General features: G+C 40.0%; 1 protein-coding gene across 1 annotated transcript; it reads right to left on the minus strand.

The window, feature by feature from the left end:
* Positions 1 to 1,476: 1,476 nt before the first annotated feature.
* On the minus strand, positions 1,477 to 18,322 carry GFPT2 (glutamine-fructose-6-phosphate transaminase 2). The gene is made up of 19 exons (XM_005418718.3): positions 18,253 to 18,322; positions 13,650 to 13,757; positions 12,930 to 13,028; positions 12,122 to 12,247; positions 11,487 to 11,545; positions 10,849 to 10,983; positions 9,415 to 9,476; positions 8,132 to 8,211; positions 7,734 to 7,851; positions 6,900 to 7,063; positions 6,280 to 6,375; positions 6,084 to 6,181; positions 5,623 to 5,743; positions 5,309 to 5,466; positions 5,058 to 5,172; positions 4,330 to 4,457; positions 3,537 to 3,704; positions 2,943 to 3,104; positions 1,477 to 2,342 (listed from the first exon to the last, which is right to left on the minus strand). Exons 1-19 carry the CDS (start codon positions 18,257 to 18,259, stop codon positions 2,298 to 2,300), a joined length of 2,049 nt encoding a protein of 682 aa, XP_005418775.1. The 5' UTR covers positions 18,260 to 18,322; the 3' UTR covers positions 1,477 to 2,297.
* Positions 18,323 to 18,328: the final 6 nt, after the last annotated feature.

Below are 18,328 nucleotides of genomic sequence, written 5' to 3' on the forward strand. Positions count from 1 at the left end.
AGGAGCTCAGCCAATCGGATATGGGGCGGGACTTGCTGGCCGCTATATAAGGGAGGGCGGCTAAAGGCCCGCAGTGACGGGGCAGTTCGGCCCCCGCCTCCAGGGTAATGTCATTTTGTGACGTCAGCATGTCCTTCTATTGATGACGTCATCTCGCGATGTCGTGACGTCGTTGGATTTTTTATGTCATTGTCTGACGTCAGCCTGCCACGATAGTCGTGATGTCACCTCACAGCAGTACCGTGTCACGACGGGCTGTGGCGCCAGTCCTGCTGCCGGCTCCTCAACAGCTGCGGCAGGCGGGAGAAGCCCTCGGTGAGGCAAAGGCCCGCCCTGGGCAGGAGGCCCTACAGGGGCGCGGTGACATCACACGGGGGCAGCCTGGCACCATGGTCCCACACAGCACAGCACATGAGGGCACAGCGCAGCACGTGAGGGCGCAACGCAACGCAACGCCACCCACCACAGCACGGCACAACACCACACACCACAGCAGGCCCCGACCCGCCGGTTCTGCACAGCCCCCTCAGCCTGGCTTCCCTCAGCTCTTCCAGAGAGATGGCTCAGGAGGGAAGGGATTTATTCCCTCCCCGAGCTATTTTCAACCCCACGTAAAAATCATAAGCCTTCTCTCCATTACACACCCCCCGCCCTGACACGAGGACTGCTTGTTTTTAAAACAGGTGCTGCCTAAAAATAAACTCAATTTGCCACGTCTCCTAGGACCGATGAGAGCTTTCATTTCTGTGATTTCTGTTCTCACAGATGATTTTAGAAAAATGCACCTGGAATTTTTTTAATAAATCAATTTAGTGTCGCATATAGACTAGATTACCTCAATATGCTTTATGATTGTTCCACTTTTTAATATGAAGGGAATATTAATTGTAGATCAAGAGTAAAAGGGGCCTTTTCATCACTTACCAAAACTTGTTAGATACAGAGATACACATTCTTGGCATTTAGGTCAGATTAATATTATAATTTTTGTTATGATTTTGGTTTTATTATGTGGTTATAACAAGTACTAGGGTGCTTTCCAGTAAGTAGCTCCTATTATAACAAGCTGGTGTAACACTTTCAAGCTCTTAACCTAAGTAAACATTCAAACACCTCCATTTAGAACCAAGCCTGCAGAGGAATATCAGAAACTTCACTAGTGAAATAGTTAGTTAATAAAATGCAGAAAAAATAAATCCTATGCTTTCTGGCCATTTGGAAATAAAAACCAAACAAATGAGTACAGAACTCCTGTGTGTATCTACCTTATTTTTTTTGCAGGTTTATAGATTCTCCCCTACTGCAAGTTGGTTCACAACTATCAAAGTGTGCTTTTGCAAATATATATGGTACTAAAATAGGACTTTCTTCAGATCTGACATAGAAGTCATCAGGTTAAAAAAAAATCAAAACAACAAAAATGAAACAAATAAAAACCCAAACACACATACACACACAAAAAACCAAACCACAAAATAAGAAGAATTATATAATCTTTTAATTGCATTGTCATTTCATTGTACTGTACCCTCTTCAAACAAAAATATCGCTTGAAAGACATCCAGTTCCCTTAATCTGTTGCACTATACATGTTATGCAAATAAGAGCTGGGGTGGCATACAAAACAAATGTCATTCTGGCTTTTCAAAACAGTTAAAAGAAGCAGAAATTGAAAACATAGCTGGGAATTTACTGCCAGGGAAGAACTTTGCAAATGACTGGTTAAATATGAAACACAGATGCAACGGGGGAAGGGAAGCTGGGAAAGAAGAGGGGACAACAAATTTCCAGTTTGAGGCTGAAGGAGGAAAATCCCTAACAACTGTACAGAAGTATCAACACGCTCAGTATTTACATTCTGAGCATTACCAATGTTACAGATAAGCAATGTACTAAAAAAATAACTTAAAAAAAGCTATACAAATTGTACTTATAAATACTATATCTTTGAAACTAGTTTTGTAGTGTAGGCTAAAAAAATGTTCACAGTTACTCTGGAGAGAGCTGTATATATATATATATTGCACAGTAAAAAAGTTCATTCAGTATACCATGTGTAAACAATTTTTATCTTCTTTGGTAATTTCAGGACTTAGATGAGTATTTGCTGTGAGCAAAAGCACTTGGGTACAAGGCACATCAAAAGCTTTTAAAGCTGCAAGATAAATCCTTCTGACACTTTCCAGTTAGCACTATCATTCTTTTTAGAAAAAACATTTACCTATCAATTCAGAACAACACATTCTACAAGTATAACTCAGAGGTCTGGTGACAAAGACATCAGCTGTTCTTGGCTGTTACTCTACAGTAACAGATTTGGCCAAATTTCTTGGGAAGTCCACCTAGAATGAAGAGACAGGCTTTCAGTATGAGAGTAATACTGGCATTCTGCATTTGACAGTTCATTTAGCATGCTTTTTCTGACTTCCTAATGAGTTCTGCTTGATTCTAGACACATTAACACACACAACAGGCTATAGATCTGCAGATAATGACTTGCAGCTGAATTCATCTGTGCTTCCAAAACCCTCCTAACAAATACATATCTGTTTTGCACAGGATACCTTTCCAAAGCAGTCATCATTGTCAAACTGACACATCAACAAACCAAGGTGTACAAAGCACTGACCTATTTTAAGTTAAAGTACAATATCACATTTCAAGATTAGGTTCCCTGGGAAAGTCGCATTTGTACTCTTAACTAACCAAACTAAGCAAAAGAGCTTTATAATTTCTTTAGAAGGATACTAATTAAAAAATACAAAACTGAAGAACTGGCACTGAAATGTCACCTCTATAACCACACTCACTATGAGACTCACTAACTATTTTCATAGCTAGTGAGTCTTAGATATGCCATATAACTGGGTCTCTCACTTTACACTGGTAGGAGGAAGTTCAAAACTGCATTAAAAGGAGTGTTAAATATAGAAAATACTTACATCATATCCTCTGAGAACAGCTAAATGAAATGAAAGTAACTGAAGAGGAATGACACTCAACACTCCTTGAAGGCAGTCAACTGTATGAGGCAACTCAATGGTTTTGTAGGCAAATTTTGAGCTTTCAGTGTCTTCTTTAGAACACAGAATGATTGGACGACCCTGAAAATAAATTTTTGCATTGTTATGTGAAGAGGTAGCCTAGAACTGCTTTGAAATATTCTTTACAGCATGCCTGTATGTGTTTGAACACACTCAAGTAGCTAGCAATGGCAATGCCAGTCTTGCATAATGGCTCTTGACTTTCACTATATTGTAAGATTTGAATGTTTTCACCCTGTAGAGTTTTAACATTATTCCATTTGCTTCAAAACAGAAATACCCCAAAACAACCAAGCCATATGAAAGCAGTTTTCACTGCTGATATTAACCTGTAATAACAACTTGCAATGCAGATGTAGTATCTTATTTATAATTTAATAATTAACAATAATCAGCAGTACATCCCTTTCCAGGTGCACAGCCAGCAGCAGTGCAGTGTGCACAATCTCTTTTCCTATGACACAGGAGATGTTAATCAGTTGAGCACTGTACCTGCCGAGCAGTGACCTGTTGCAGAGCATTCTGGCACTTGGTGAAGCAAGGATCCTTCATGATCACCATGATAACAGGCATTTGTTTATCTATTAGGGCCAAGGGCCCATGTTTCAGCTCACCAGCCAGGATACCTTCTGAGTGCATATAGGTGATTTCTTTTATTTTCTAAAAAAAAAGGAAATGCCTCAAGTTATTACTAAATCAGCTGAGAAGCAACAGCCACAAGAATCAAAGCACCAAGGCTGCGCCTCTGCCACTTAAATACACATACCCAGTATCAAGTATTAGTGAAAGCACACAGGTGGCTGCTGGGATTTCTGGAAGGCTGTGGGCAGCAACAGAGCTCACCCAGGCACAGGGAGTAACCAGAGGAATTTTAGGAACCAAACACCCAGCAAAACCTTGGCTACTGCAGTCTGCCTTTAACACACCCAACTCCTCTGAGTGATGGGTATGTGTCCATTTTACCAGGATGTTCATAACATAATTAATGAGTTTCATGGACGAGCATCTCTTCTCAACATCAGCACATTGCGTGTTTCTGATGTTGTTTTCAAATGGGTCAGCAGTTTCTTGTTTTTAAATAGACTAAACACTATGTTTATGATGTGAAAGAAACAAGAAAGTGGCATCACATCCAGGTTCACCTTATGTATGTGTTTAAATGCTTCTAGTTATAAATAGTTTTATTGCAGTAGAATTTAACTGTAATGAAATATCAGAAAAAATATGTTGCAGAAGGCACAAAATTTAATTTTAAATATATCAAAGAATATTGAGAAGTTCCTACCAAAGCTCCTTCCAGACACGTGGCGTAATTATACCCACGGCCCATAACCAGCAACGATCTCTGTTTGTACAGTTCAAGAGCCAAATCATGTATCTTCTCATCCAAGGACAAGACTTCTTTAATCATTTCTGTTGAAGCATAGGGAAAAAAAATCAATTTTTTTTTAACTGGAAAAAATAGTTCATTTGTACTAGAATGTTCTAATTATCTAATAGAACAAATACACTTAATGCAATTCAACCATTAACTTAGCAAATTTGACTGCAGTTTAAGGATATTTTCTCCAGCCTTACTTACAGTAATAACTTTAAAACAACTATTGGTTTAAGCAGTGCTCATACATCCCATTTGAATTTCTAAAGGAAGTTGTGAAATATCCATGTAAAAATCACCTTGAATTAGTTTCATTTTATCCTGATTTAAAGTGGGAGGTTTTAAAAATTTCAAACCATGAATTTAGGAGATCAAGTAATATTTCTCATACAAAACTACCTTATTGTAATTAGAAAACCCAACCCATGAAAATTCCGATCTTCCTGCCAAGTTTCTTGGAAGAGCACTTGTAAAATTGGCAAACAGTGCAGAAGTGAACAGTCCATTTTTCTCATGTTGTCTGCCTTTCAGGATGAGGGGGAGAGTGAAACTTAAATGAGAAAGAAATATCCCTGAGTAGTATTTTACACTGCCAACATCCCTTACACCTCCTCAAACCCAAAATATCAATATACCTGGCAATGATTTTAGTCCACTTATGATTTCCTGTCTCCTTTTCTGCAAGGAAATTCTGTCTTCAGACATCATTAGGCCAAACATTACAAGAGACACGAATTGGCTGGTATAGGCCTGCAGACAAAACAAAACATTTAGCAGCTAATTCTGTAGAGAGTGAATATGATCTCAGTTTGAAGCGCTGCAATTGAAATTTGGGTTGTGTTCCACAGGGCTGAAGGGTGAAAGTCAGACCCTGAAGAGCAATTACCTTTGTGCTTGCCACACCAATCTCAGGCCCTGCATTGATGTGCACACCACAGTCAGTCTCCCTGGATATTGAACTCCCAACTGTGTTTGTGATGCCAACTGTCAGAGCACGGCGTTCTTTACAATACCTCAAGGCCATCAGTGTATCTGCAGTTTCACCTGGAAAACATTCACACCTTTACTTCAGGTTGGCAGAGATAATAATGATTCCTGAAAAGCATCAAATTCTACACAAGTGTGTTCCCACACTTATATGATGCAAAGTGCAATGGAAAGCGATCTTAGAGCACTCAGTCAACAGCAAATGCAGCTCACCTGACTGGCTTATAAAAAAGCACACATCATCCCTGAATACAGGTGTGTTCCTATCCAGGAAGTCACTGGCAAGTTCCACCATCACTGGTAATTCAGTTAATTCTTCCAGGACTTGTCGAGTCTGTATTCAAGCAGAACACAGTATTTGTTAGTATTGCCACCCACTAACATTTGGACATCTTGCAAATCAGAGAAAATCTAAATGAATTCTCATTTAAAAAGCTGGTAATTACAACTCACCAGAGCTTTAAAAGCCAAGGTGGAAAAAGTTAACTTCTAGCATGATGATTAATGGCATTGGAGCATTAATAAAGAATGTGGCACTAAGGAAAGCTAAATAAAAGGGTGAGAACCCTGAGTGAAAGACAAAGTCTGAGATAGAAGAAAAAGCAGATGAAAAGCTGTTGTCTGAAACCAGCAAGTAAGTTATAAATGCATTTCAGCCAGGGCTGGGAACATACAGCCACTGCAGCGTGGTAACTGGTCCCACAGCCAATAATGATCAGTCTTCGGCATCTTCTGATTTCTTTCAAATGATCCTTCAGCCCCCCCAGCAGAACTGCAAACAAATAAATACACAATGGTGGTTTTCATTTTCTAGATAGCACATTTGCAAATTTCAAACTTCGTGCATTTTGAAGGACTGTTCTCCATTACCTGTGCTGCTCTCAAAATTCACCCTGCCTCTCATTGTGTTGACAACTGATTCTGGTTGTTCAAAAATTTCCTTTTGCATGAAGGCACTGAAGTTACCTGTTTATAAAAACATGACATGGCAATGCTTAGGTTTGTTATTTTAAGTCTATTCCAGTTACAAGGAGAACTTTTAAGACTAACTTGACTGTGTTAGCCTAAATAAAAACTTAGAATAGGCAAGAAGAAAGGAAGGATGGATAGGTCACTTTATTTGGTTGGTTCCATTTCCCCATATTGACAAGATAAATAAATTCCTTCATAAGGAAACATCCATGCTCCCCTTCAATTCTCAATTTATAGTCAAACTTTGCCAACAGCTACAACATGTTAGCATTAGTTACATTTTCCCCTAGATACTGAAATGAATAGAAGTATCTATGACTTTTCCAAGCCTAAAATGGATAGGGTCCCAGACTGCCCATTCTCTCTTGGTCTCAAAACTTGAAATTGTCAGCTCCCAGTACAAACAGCCTGAATAAAAGGCAATTGTCACAAGAAATTAGCAGTTTGCTGCCTTGTCTACTACACAAAGAGTAACTATCCATTTTTGATGATACTCATTTACAGATGTTTCAACCCACCCTTCATGATTTGCTGCAATTCCATCTGTAGGGTCTGGATGGCCCGGGAAGGGTCATCGCTAGCTGAACGCTCCAGGCGGTGAATCGAGAGCTTCCCGTCAGTTACAGCTGCAATGTCATCATCTTCTAAGAAAATCACTCTGTTGGTGTGCTCAATGATAGCACTAGAGAGAAAAACAGAAGCAAGACAAACCTGACACGTCGGAATTGGCAATAGCAAAGCAATTAAATGTGCCACAAGAGCACTTCCAGCCCTGCTTCTCTGTTCCTTTAGGACAGAACTGCAGACAGAGCCATCCTAAAGGCAATGGCTCCATCTGCTGCTCCTCCTGCACTCTCACAGCAACCCACAGCAGGAGGCTCAGCAATCCTTGATGGATCTGCTAAGGTCCTGTTCTTGTTTCCAGAATAAATCTGTGCCTGATGTCCAGGGTCCTGCCCAGCTTGGAACCACACCACTATTTTCCTCCTCCAATATCTGAATTGAAAACATCACAATCCCAACTAACCTATAGTCTGTCCAAATGCTCAGCTGATGAGTATCCATTTGTACCCAAATTACTTTCCTGCACTGGATGTATTTCACATAGTGGATGTATTTCACATAGAGGTCAGCAACTGGCAGATATTGCGCTTGTGACAGTTTGTCAGCAGCATTTGAACTGCCAACATTTTTCAAGCACCTGAGCCTGGGGGCTTTCTGATGTTACCTGGATTAAAAGCTCTTCTTTTGGAAAGCCACTGTACAAAAGCAAGGCAGCTTAAATTCCCAGAACTATCTCACTTTTAAACAAAACCCCAGTATTTTCAGCAAAGTTGAAGTACTTTTACTACCTTGCATCTGAAGCAAAGAAGAATTCTACTGCCTTATCCCCAACAGCATGGAGGCAGGTTGAGCTGTCCAGTCTTTTCATTTGGGAGTTGCAGATGTTCTTCACATTCTCAATGTTGCCTATTAAAGAAACGAGACATTCTAAATGCAAACCCAGTTCTGTTCACTTAAGATTAAAGACTATACAGGTTTAGGGTATCACAGTTACAGAAATAGGTTGGGGCATGGGACTTTCACATGAACTACACATTCAGTAGCATAAAAATATCCCCAGCCAAGAAGCTATTTGGGGCATCAGCTGGTAGTTTTATGGTACAAAAACCAATTAACCTAATTTCTAATCGTAAAGTAATAGTAATTTTGGTTTTTAAAAATAATGTATTTTGATTTATCAACTTACATGTTCTATACAAAACTGGAATCTGTTCAGTTGAGAGTTTGTACTTGCTCCTAACCCCAATGAGCAAAGGACTCCCTCTCCTACAGAAGGGAAAACACACAAGGTTATAAAGAGAAATGTGCATACAAAGAAGTTACCAGACATCAGTGAAGCTGAAAAGACAATATCCCATCTAGCTTCCTAAACAGGAAGAGCCTCCTTCAACCATGATCCTAAGGCCATTACATGGCAGGAGGTCTATAAACCTGGTTCTTCTGTAAGATTCACCAAATATTATTATATAAGTAATTACCACATGCCTTGGTGATTCTTTACCTGTAAACTACATCCAGGTAGAGGAAAATGTGAATATATGTGAATAAATGTGAATATGAACCAGCTGTTTTCTTTGCAGTAATCAGAAAACATCTTAGTACAGGGACCAATTTGTAAAGCTTACATTGCCTCTAAAGTGAGACAACAGTAAGCTCCTGTGCTCTTTAGAATTGAAGTACTGTTACACTCTTTAGCCTTTCAAACTCAGAAACATCAACCATCCCTACTGCACCTCTGAAACTGTAGAATATTAAGACAATTTTTTAATTATATGGGTTACATGTCACTGAAGACCTTATTAAAAAAATATCACAGGAATAAAAGAACAAGTCACACTCAGATTACAAGATTAGCTTCTCTTAAATCCCTCAGCCCTAAAAACCAAACCTGAACCACATATAGAATAGTTCATTTCAGAAGATGTTCTCCAGTTGGAGTGATGGTACAGCTGGCTTTTTCAAAATTTTAATGTAGTCTTATTTTAGACCACTGAAGCAATGGGCTTTTGGGTTGTAACATAAAACAGTCTTTATTCCCATCACTTGCTATTTTAATCACTTGCTATTTTAATATCTTTACATTTCCTGAAAGTTGTTTTTCAAGTCATAAATAAAAGTAGAACTTAACACAGAAAGACACCATAAATGCTATGACAGCTATAGAACTCTATTTGTATAACCTGTTACTATGATGGTCTTTCAGCCCACATGAATATACTTATCTCAGTCTTTACTCAATGGGAACTAAAACTGAACAATATCCCTTCCCTCTCCCCTTTTTGATAGAGGAAAAATGTTAGCATGCTCTTAATACAAATTTAGGAACACAAGATACACTGAGATTCTTTACTGACTCACTGATTTTGGTTAATTAAGCACTTTAAATATCAATATTTTAGTATCTCTAAGAGGCTGGCCTTTTTTAACCTAATAAAAAGCATACATTATGTATAAAATGGACTTACTAACCTGGTAGCAACAGCTTCACCTGGGTAATGGATGCTCTTGAAAACCAATGCAAAAGCACCTTCCTGGAAACCATGAATACAAAGGAGAAAAAAAAAAAGATCCTAAACAACTTATCTCAAATAGTTGCATCTCATTAAACTGGGGCCCCTCTCTGAAGAGGCACTGAAGGAGCTGCTATCAGGAGTCTCTTCCTGGAGGGCAGACTGCACCTTTAAAGGAATTGGCTATGGAGCAGAACAAGCTGACATGCACATTAACGGTGAAACAGCTAAAAGATCAGGAAGTGAGCACTTAGCCTCTCCTTATAAATAAAAACAATAAACTTGAATGCAAAGGTTATGAAAATGTCAGAGATGCTACTCATAATCAACATGAAGATTGTTAGACATTTACTTTCAGTAAGACCTTCAATCAGAATTTTACTTGTAGTGCATTACTATGCAGTTTCAACTAAAAGCCTGGAGTTACTATTCCTAGTTCAAGCAGCAAATTCTCATGAAGGTATTTCGAAAACAAAACACAAAAAATCCACAACACCAGAAAAAAAACCCAGAAACAATTCTACAGTACTAACACAGCTGGCAGACTCCTGGAGGAAGATTCCCAAAGCAGGAGCCAAGGCCCCCCCCCACCAGCAGGACATGAATGGTGACATTCCCTCCTCTGCCAGGGCTGCACTCTGCCCCTGTTCTGGGGGTAGGGGAATCCTCCCTTCCCCCTCAGCTCTGGGGCTGCTCCCTCTTGACCCACATAGGCCCTGCCTTGGTGTGGATTCCAGGCCTGCTGCAAGGAATCCTACAGAGCTGCTGTAAAGAGGAGACTCAGAAAGTGCAGGAAGGGGAGGGAAAACATCTGCCCGGAGACTGGGGGAGGAAACAAAGCCAGCTTTCTCCAAGTTTGCAATGCATCTATCAAAGTTTTTAAGCATTCACATACTGAGTAACAGTAGATTCCCACTTCACAGTTTGGAAACCAGTCCAGCTTGTTAGATCTATTTCCAAATAGGAGAGCCAAGGCATTGGCCAAACTTGAATCACAGCAGTGTTTCAACACGATCAGAATAACCTTTAGGAACACACTGCCATTTATGAGAGATTTTAACCCCCAGAGGCTCCTATTACTTTTTAAAAATTAAACTGCTTCATTAAAAAGCTGTGTTAATTTCTTGCTAAAAACAAAACAAGACAAAAAGCTCAACAAACAAAACCCACTGCTACTGCAATTTAAAGATTTAACAGTGAAAAGCCTTTGAAGTTTCCAAAATTTTAATCTCATTTCTTGGTCTATTAAGCATTATTTAGAAGCCTAAAAGTGTTATTTGCAGCACTTTCTATGAATTCCTGCACAGGATCTAAATGCATAAGGCAGAATGCTAAAGAACCCCACAAATAGCTTATACTGTTGTACAGGAGAAAAAAGTAATTTCCCACTTACCAACTGTTGAATAACTCTCTCTACCAAGGCTGAAAAACTGGTGTCTTCACTCTCTCTGTTGTCATACATGTATTTGATCAATTTGGGGATTGTTTCTGTATCTGTTTCAGATTCAAATTCATATCCTTTGCTCTCCTGAAATATGATATAGAAGAGTAAGAATTGTGTCCATCCTCAGGCAGCAAACTCTGAAGAGCCCCTCAGCTGCCTCCCACCAGAAACTGCAGCCAGAGCTCGGAGCACCACATTGGACCAGTGCATATAAACCACTATAGATAAAATGCAAGGACTTATGTCAGAGATACTCTTTGGGAAATGCTGGAATAAGACCCATGGTAAGACTTGTTTGGCATCGGTGGAGCAGCAAGAGACAGGAGGGAGCCCACTCCACACACCCTCTCAGAGAATCTCAGCACAAACTGCTACTCTGCTCATAAATACTTTGCATTTAGGATTACAGGAACATATTGCACTTCACCAGCTCCTGAGTATCTTTATCAGGCAGACTCTTTCACACAGCTTTTTTATAGATGATCAAGAAACTTGAATTCATGTTTCACTGAAGTCATGAACAACCTGATGGTAGTTTGGGGGAGTATTAATTTTCTAGTTTTAGAATTGAGTTGCCACAGACTCACCAGAAATTTTCTCAGGTCCTTATAGTTTGTGATGATTCCATTATGGATGACAACAAATTCTAAGAGAAAAAAATATATATATGCATATATTCATGAGCAACAAAAACTCAAGATATTTAATTCAGAACACAAAATTACAAGGGGAAAAAAAGCTTACAAGTACACTTGAAACCACCTGCTATAGCTTTCAGACCTACAGTTTATCATAACATGGACAAATGCAAGCAGAAGCTTACAAATTCTGAAAGTATATAAAAGCAGTTCCAAATTATTGAGAGAGTTCTAAACTATACCTAGTAGAGCACCAAGCCATCTCAAGTGAAGAATGATATGAAATCTCCCTTTTCTGGGCCAGGCAATATTGACACATTCATATTTTCAGTCTTACCTTTCAAAACAAGAATGTTGTACTTCAATTAACTTGCAATTTTCAGAAAACAGATCTCATTAACTTTTAGTGTTACTTTAGCTTGAGAAGAGCCTATTTAATTTTGAAAGTGTCTAAGATAAATAGAATGGCAACAGCTTAGCTCTACTATCAAAAATAGATACTATAACAATAATAAGAACATTTGTGTTCTGTGGATTGAATCATTTCAGATTTGTGCGGTTCAAGTGCTGCAGAGATTACATACCATTCCTTTTATCTGATCTCTGAGGGTGACTGTTTATTGCACTTGGTACTCCGTGGGTCGCCCAGCGAGTATGAGCAATTCCAAAATGTGTTTCAAAATCTGTTTTTGAATCCAGGTCATCTTGTTCTATACAAGAGAAATTCAGTTTACTGAATAATTAATATTGCCTCTCTCCCTCTCTCACACACACGATTAGTAAAACACAAAGACAATTCCTACAGGCAAAAATCTAAAAGCTATCATCTTTTTTTTGTTTTTTTTTTAACCATTTGCTTTCTTGACATTACACTTCAGAAAGTTCAAGCTACTGTGATTAAAACATTGTTTGCCAAGCCATGAGCATTTTTAGCCACAGACAGGCTAACAGACCCCATTACTACAAATTATAATGTAAACGTATTAAAACACAACTTCAGGCTTTCACAGATGGAAGCACTGCATAAAGCAGATTGTGATGACAGCCAGCTGCTTAAATGGTCATAAATTCTGTCAGAGTGCATGTTGCAGCATTTCAGCCATGCAGCACAGAAATCACATGTGCAAAGAGCCAAAGGAGCCCAGGTTTTGAACAAAGGAGCAACCAAAAGAAGGGAAAATAGGCTGACAATTTCACAGTGCTAGATCTGAAGATCAGCTTGCTTCTTAAGTGCAGATTCAAGGGGCACAAAAAAATTAGCTGCTTGGATTTGCCAATGCAGTTATTGCTGATGCAAAATCGTAACTGCAATTTTATGGTCTGACTTTCTGCTGAGATGCAGATAGTATCTGACTGGGAGGCCAAAGTAAAGGGGTCATTTTTAACACTTACTGTACAACTCTTCTTCCAGGGCCTTTACTTTTCCTCTTTTCTTAACCAGTTTGATGAATCTTTCTTTATCTTCATTATTATTTCCATCAATTGCCACTCCTACAGCACAGGACACAGTCATAAGTGTTATTTAAAGCATGAAATACACTAGAATGAGGAAAAGGCTGAGAAAATACACACAGGCACACACCACTGAAATTAGTATTTTTAAATTACCATTTAAAGGGATATAGTTGAAAACTGTTGCTAGACCTGTGCATGTTCAAATGAAACCACATCAAGTCTCTATCCACTGCACAGATTAAAACATACATGAGCCATCTCAAATTGTATTTGACAACAAACTGAAATATTTTGCCTGATGAAATGAGCTAACTCAAATTTAAGACAAGTTTCATCTTCCCCATCCTTCACTGTGATTCACATACACAAAAAAGGCTGAGGCACAAACTACATGGCCCTGTACAGAGATCTTTTTCCACACCCTGTTTGTTTTGCTTACATGTACTAACCTCAACCATCTAATTACACAGCTAAACACCCAATTCTAAGTCCTGAGGAAAGCCGTAGCACTCCAAGAATCAAGCTAATTTGTTCTGACCTGTTAATCTGTAGAATAAAGAAAGAAAAATCCAAGAGGCCAGACATTGAAAGTACCCAAAAAAGTAATGGAATGAGCTATTGGTTGCTAAAATTAATTTGTTGAGTTGGTTAACATACCTGCAGAGTCATAGCCTCTGTATTCCAGTCTCTGTAATCCTTTTATCAGGGTTTCATATATTTCCTTCCTAGTGCGAGGCACTCTGTAGTTTAGATAAGCAAAAATTCCTGTTTAATGAGAAAGGGGGAAGGAGAGGGGGAAAGAAGCAAAGAGGTTATTTTAAAAATTTGCATCACTTCAGACTCAATTTAAAACTCTTTAAAACTAGTGTCAGGGAGAAGTCCTAGGGGCACCCAACCTCCCATTTAGTACAATTCCTTCTAATGCATTTTGAAATGGAAAGAATTCAAGTACAATAAAGGACTCAGAAGCCTAATTTCAACGCATAACACAAACTTCACTCGCGAGTTTCACTCTCCTCATATTACCCACCAAGAGTTAAACAGTTAGGAGAGGTAAAAAAAACTCTACTTTTCAAGAAAACCACAGCTGAAAATGGGAACATTGTGATCTATTTCATATCCAGGCATTCAAAGAGGGAATATATTCCCCAGTACTAACACAAGGAGACTTTTGTAATCCAAGTCATGGCGTTAAATACCCATGGGTAGGTACGAGGCACAACATCTATTTCTGAAAGGCTCCAGCTTAATCCTGTATGCAACAGCCACTTCAGCAGAAAGAGAATGGAGAGGCAAACACGAGGAAAGGGCAGAAGTCAATGGGGTAAGACAACAAAGGAAAGAAACAGAAGGTACAAAACAGGGTCACCCACAACACGAGCGCTCCCCCTGCGCTGCCTCAGCACAATCCCAAAGCCAGGCGGGCACAGGAGCCCCGGGCGTGCCCTGTCAGCTCCTCGGAGAGCCCTGAACTCACTCCCTGATCCCTCTCCTCTTGAATAGACCAGGCAGCGACCAAGAAGAGGCTTTTTTTTAGTTTGGGGGTTGGCTCCCCCACCCTAATTTTTTTTTTTTTTTTAAAGTACACAGGTATTTTTTTTTACTAGAAGGGTGTTGGGGATGTTGTTTTATCTTTAGAAAAGGTGTGATGAAAGAGTTACCTGCAAAATAAAACACAGCCATTCCTTTTCTCTGCCTACTGCTCTTCCTGCCACTCTGGTATTTATATGGATACATTAGGCTCTTTTATTAACCCTTGAAAATCTGTACCCCAATAAAACAAAAACAACTAATTTCGCTGTTTCAGCAGTTTCTCCGAGCAACAAGTCAGGACTGGAGACTACAGTTAGAAAAAAACCCTGACTTTAAGAGCTCTACAGATAAGCAGCTCAGACAAGTGTTTCAGATAGGAGAAGGCCTTTGTTTGAAATTTAACACCCTCTTCCCCCTCAATTAAAGCTTTTGAACTGTAAATGGCCATAGTGAAGAAGCTGTTATAATGATACGCCAATAAATCTCCCTTAACAAATATTACTGTGAATTTGGTTACTCCACTGGTTTATAAGACATTAATACTGTTGATTTGACAGTGAGACAAAGAGAGTATTACATGTACCTCTGAATTTATTTTGGAAAGATTAAAGGGTGGATAATACTTTTCTGCTTCAGAAGTGAGATTTATGAGGAGCTCAGCCTAATTATTTCTAGTACATCCAACATTAACGGAGACATTAAGACAATAGTTGCATTTAAGGAGGTATTTGGGAATTTGAACTGCTTAATACTGTTCTTCATGGATGCTTTGAGAAATAATGCCTCTGGTTATAAGCAGTCACTTCAGACTGAGAGCCTGTTGATCATTTTTCCAGACAGATATTTACCGTTCTCTGGCACTAACCACGAACCTCAAAAGCAGCATTCTTCAATTCCTTCAATACGAATTTCTCAACATCATTCCAAAACATTGCCACACCTCGTTTCAGATCCAGCTCTACTTTCTAGGCCAGATTTCACAATGAATTTAAGCCTCAACATCCTTGTATGTTCCATGTGGCATCTTTCTCTACACGGAGCTCCAGGAAGAACCTTCCTCTGGGACCATCCCTACAATGCTACCAGTGTGCTGCAGTTGTTGAAAGGATCCTTGTTTCCAGGGAATTGGAGCTGCACTTCCACACACGTGCATTAGAAGATGCAGAAGTCACCAGAGGCCATTTAAAATGAAAACAATAGCTGCAGCCTGACTTCAAAGAACATGTTATAAACTCTTCCAGTTAAGGGAAATAAATCTTACTCTAAGCACTGAGAGTAACACTTTCTCTAGGACGTTTCTGTTTAATGATTTATCCACTCACGTATTTTTTCCCTCCTCAGTCATCATTTTGGCCAGATTTAAAGCACATTACTCAACTCATGTAGAAACAACTTGTGATAAAGATTCCTTGTATCTTAATTCTTTCTGGAAGCACATCAGTATGACTGAATCTCAGTTGAATCATCTTATGATAAGAGTTTTGTGATGCAAACAAGTTCCTTTATGATGGCCTCCCCAAGGTATTAGATGCCATTTCCAGATCTTGCTTCTTTAAGAAGACTCAAAAACATAAAATCCAGGAAAAGCACCCAAGAAGTGTTTTACTACGGCATTGTCCTCTTGATCTAAATGCTAAATCTAGTTTATAACTTTCCATAATCACAGTTTGCTTAGAAGGATGAACTAGGTCAATCGTGTATGGCTTACCTATAGAAGCAGATGCTAAAATCAGAAAGAGGAGGTTGCTAAAACATAATTGAAACCAGCTTCAATCACATGCAGACACTGAAAGCAAGGCTCTCCTTTTACGTGTGTATCAAGATTTTAGAGCTTCCCCTTTCAGGATTACAAGCAGAGCATCAGAAGAAAGAAACGTAAATTGAGTATTTTTTGTGGGAAAATTCCACAAGAACTCTTGCAATTGCAAGACTTCACCAAAATCAACAAGGGGGCAGCCTATACTTGAAGTTTGAACAAAATTATTTACTTTTTGAAAAATAAAAGGATACTCCTAAGCACATTGTTGATGCCAGAAACTTAGCTTTGAAAAAGTCTCAACTTCATATCCTGATGAAACTAACTTTGATTTAAAAGAGGTCATCAGTTTAAGTGCATCTTGTCTTTTTTTTAAACCCTGAATACTTTTGCTTGAATACTTTGGCTATACTGTTTTACATGTGAGAATGATAACATCTCAATTTTGCTTCCTCATGAGCATGTTTATAGCAGAATTTATGACCTGTGTATTTTCAAAACACAAACCAAGGGCTACAAATCTTCACGTGCTACCTGAAGCCAAAGAAAACACAATAGGGTCCATTATCAACACTTAAACCTGGAAAGATATGAAAAAATAAAAACAACAACAAAAAAGTAATTTCAAAACCGCTGGTTGCAGTCTCTAGAACTTCTACAGAGATCAGCATAGTGGCCTGGGGGATATCATTCATGGAAACAAATGTCATATAAAAGGTTTCTAAATGCTGATGGGAAAAACCCTTGCTCTACTCTCACTTAACCTTCTTGAACTGCTGCTCTTTGCCATTTCATACTGAGTCACTTGCTCCACCCCAAGCTGGATGTTCTACCGAACTCCTCGAACACTGTTAACACCCTCACTTCCCCATCAATACACAGCCCAGACATGCAAAGTTTTAGATGTTACCATTGCGTGTCTCGGGGCTTGCTGTGGATACTCCAGGGTGGCTCAGGCACTGGGCCAGGTCTCTCACCTGGAGGGGTTTTGTTTAGAAAGCACCGAGTTTGTCTCATTGATAGTGATCTGTCACGTAGGAGCTCACACAATAGCAGCTGAAACAGTATCACCTCGTGTTTCCATTCAAGTGAAAGAGGATTCCAGAGCTCCTTGCTCCTTCTGAGGTTACAATTAAAAAGGACGAGGAGGCAAGGAAAAGATACCTAATTCAGAAAGTACAATTTTGGGAGCTGTAACTCAACTCACTATCAGTCTGCATCCCACAAAAGGGGTTTTGTTGATGACGACTAAGAAGTACAAGTGCAAATTTTTCTACTTTCATCAGACCTGAGAGGAGATGTCAGGGACAGATTGGCAAAGTTTCACCAAACTTTCCTCCATAACCAAATAAAATCGCGTTAGCAGCTTCCGAGCCCACAGTTTGATTTCCATCTGATCCGAAGCATATCTAAGCAATTGCGTACACGCTATAGGAATTATCTTTCCATCTCATCTTTATTAGAAAAATGAGGTGAATAAACTCACAACAGCTAGGAATGAAGCTCCTTCACTGCCTTTGTTTGAAAACCACAAACTTTCCCTTATCGCTGCAGCTCGGAAGTGAGTCACGATTAATCAATCCCTAGTCCCGGATTAGGAAAAACAGAGCCCAGCGCATCCCGTGCATCAGAGGCAGCGGGACCAGGAGCAGAGGTTAACCGGGCACCTCAGGCACCCCCGGGCAGCGGGAACGGGACCATTTCCATCCCAAGACCCGGGGACCATCCCAAGACCCGGGGACACGCCGCCAGGCACGGGGGGCCCGGGCAGGGATGAACGGAACGGGAATCGCCTCTCCCTGGGAGAAGGGCCGGGCCGAGGGGCTTCACCTTCACCTGCCGTGCGCTCCTCGTCCTTCCCACCCCCCAGGAGGATGCAGCGGGGCCGGTGCCGAGCGACGCCGCTGGGCTCGGGGACAAAGCCGCCCTTGTCCCTTGCTGGCCGGGCTCAGCCCGCGCTCCGTCACTCACCGCACATGGTGGCAGCGCACGGTCCCTCCGCTCCCGGCGAACGCGGCTGACGCCGGGCCGGCCCCGCCGCCTGCGG

The sequence above is a fragment of the Geospiza fortis genome, unplaced genomic scaffold (assembly GCF_000277835.1).
Source record: "Geospiza fortis unplaced genomic scaffold, GeoFor_1.0 scaffold55, whole genome shotgun sequence".
Lineage (NCBI taxonomy): Eukaryota > Metazoa > Chordata > Aves > Passeriformes > Thraupidae > Geospiza > Geospiza fortis.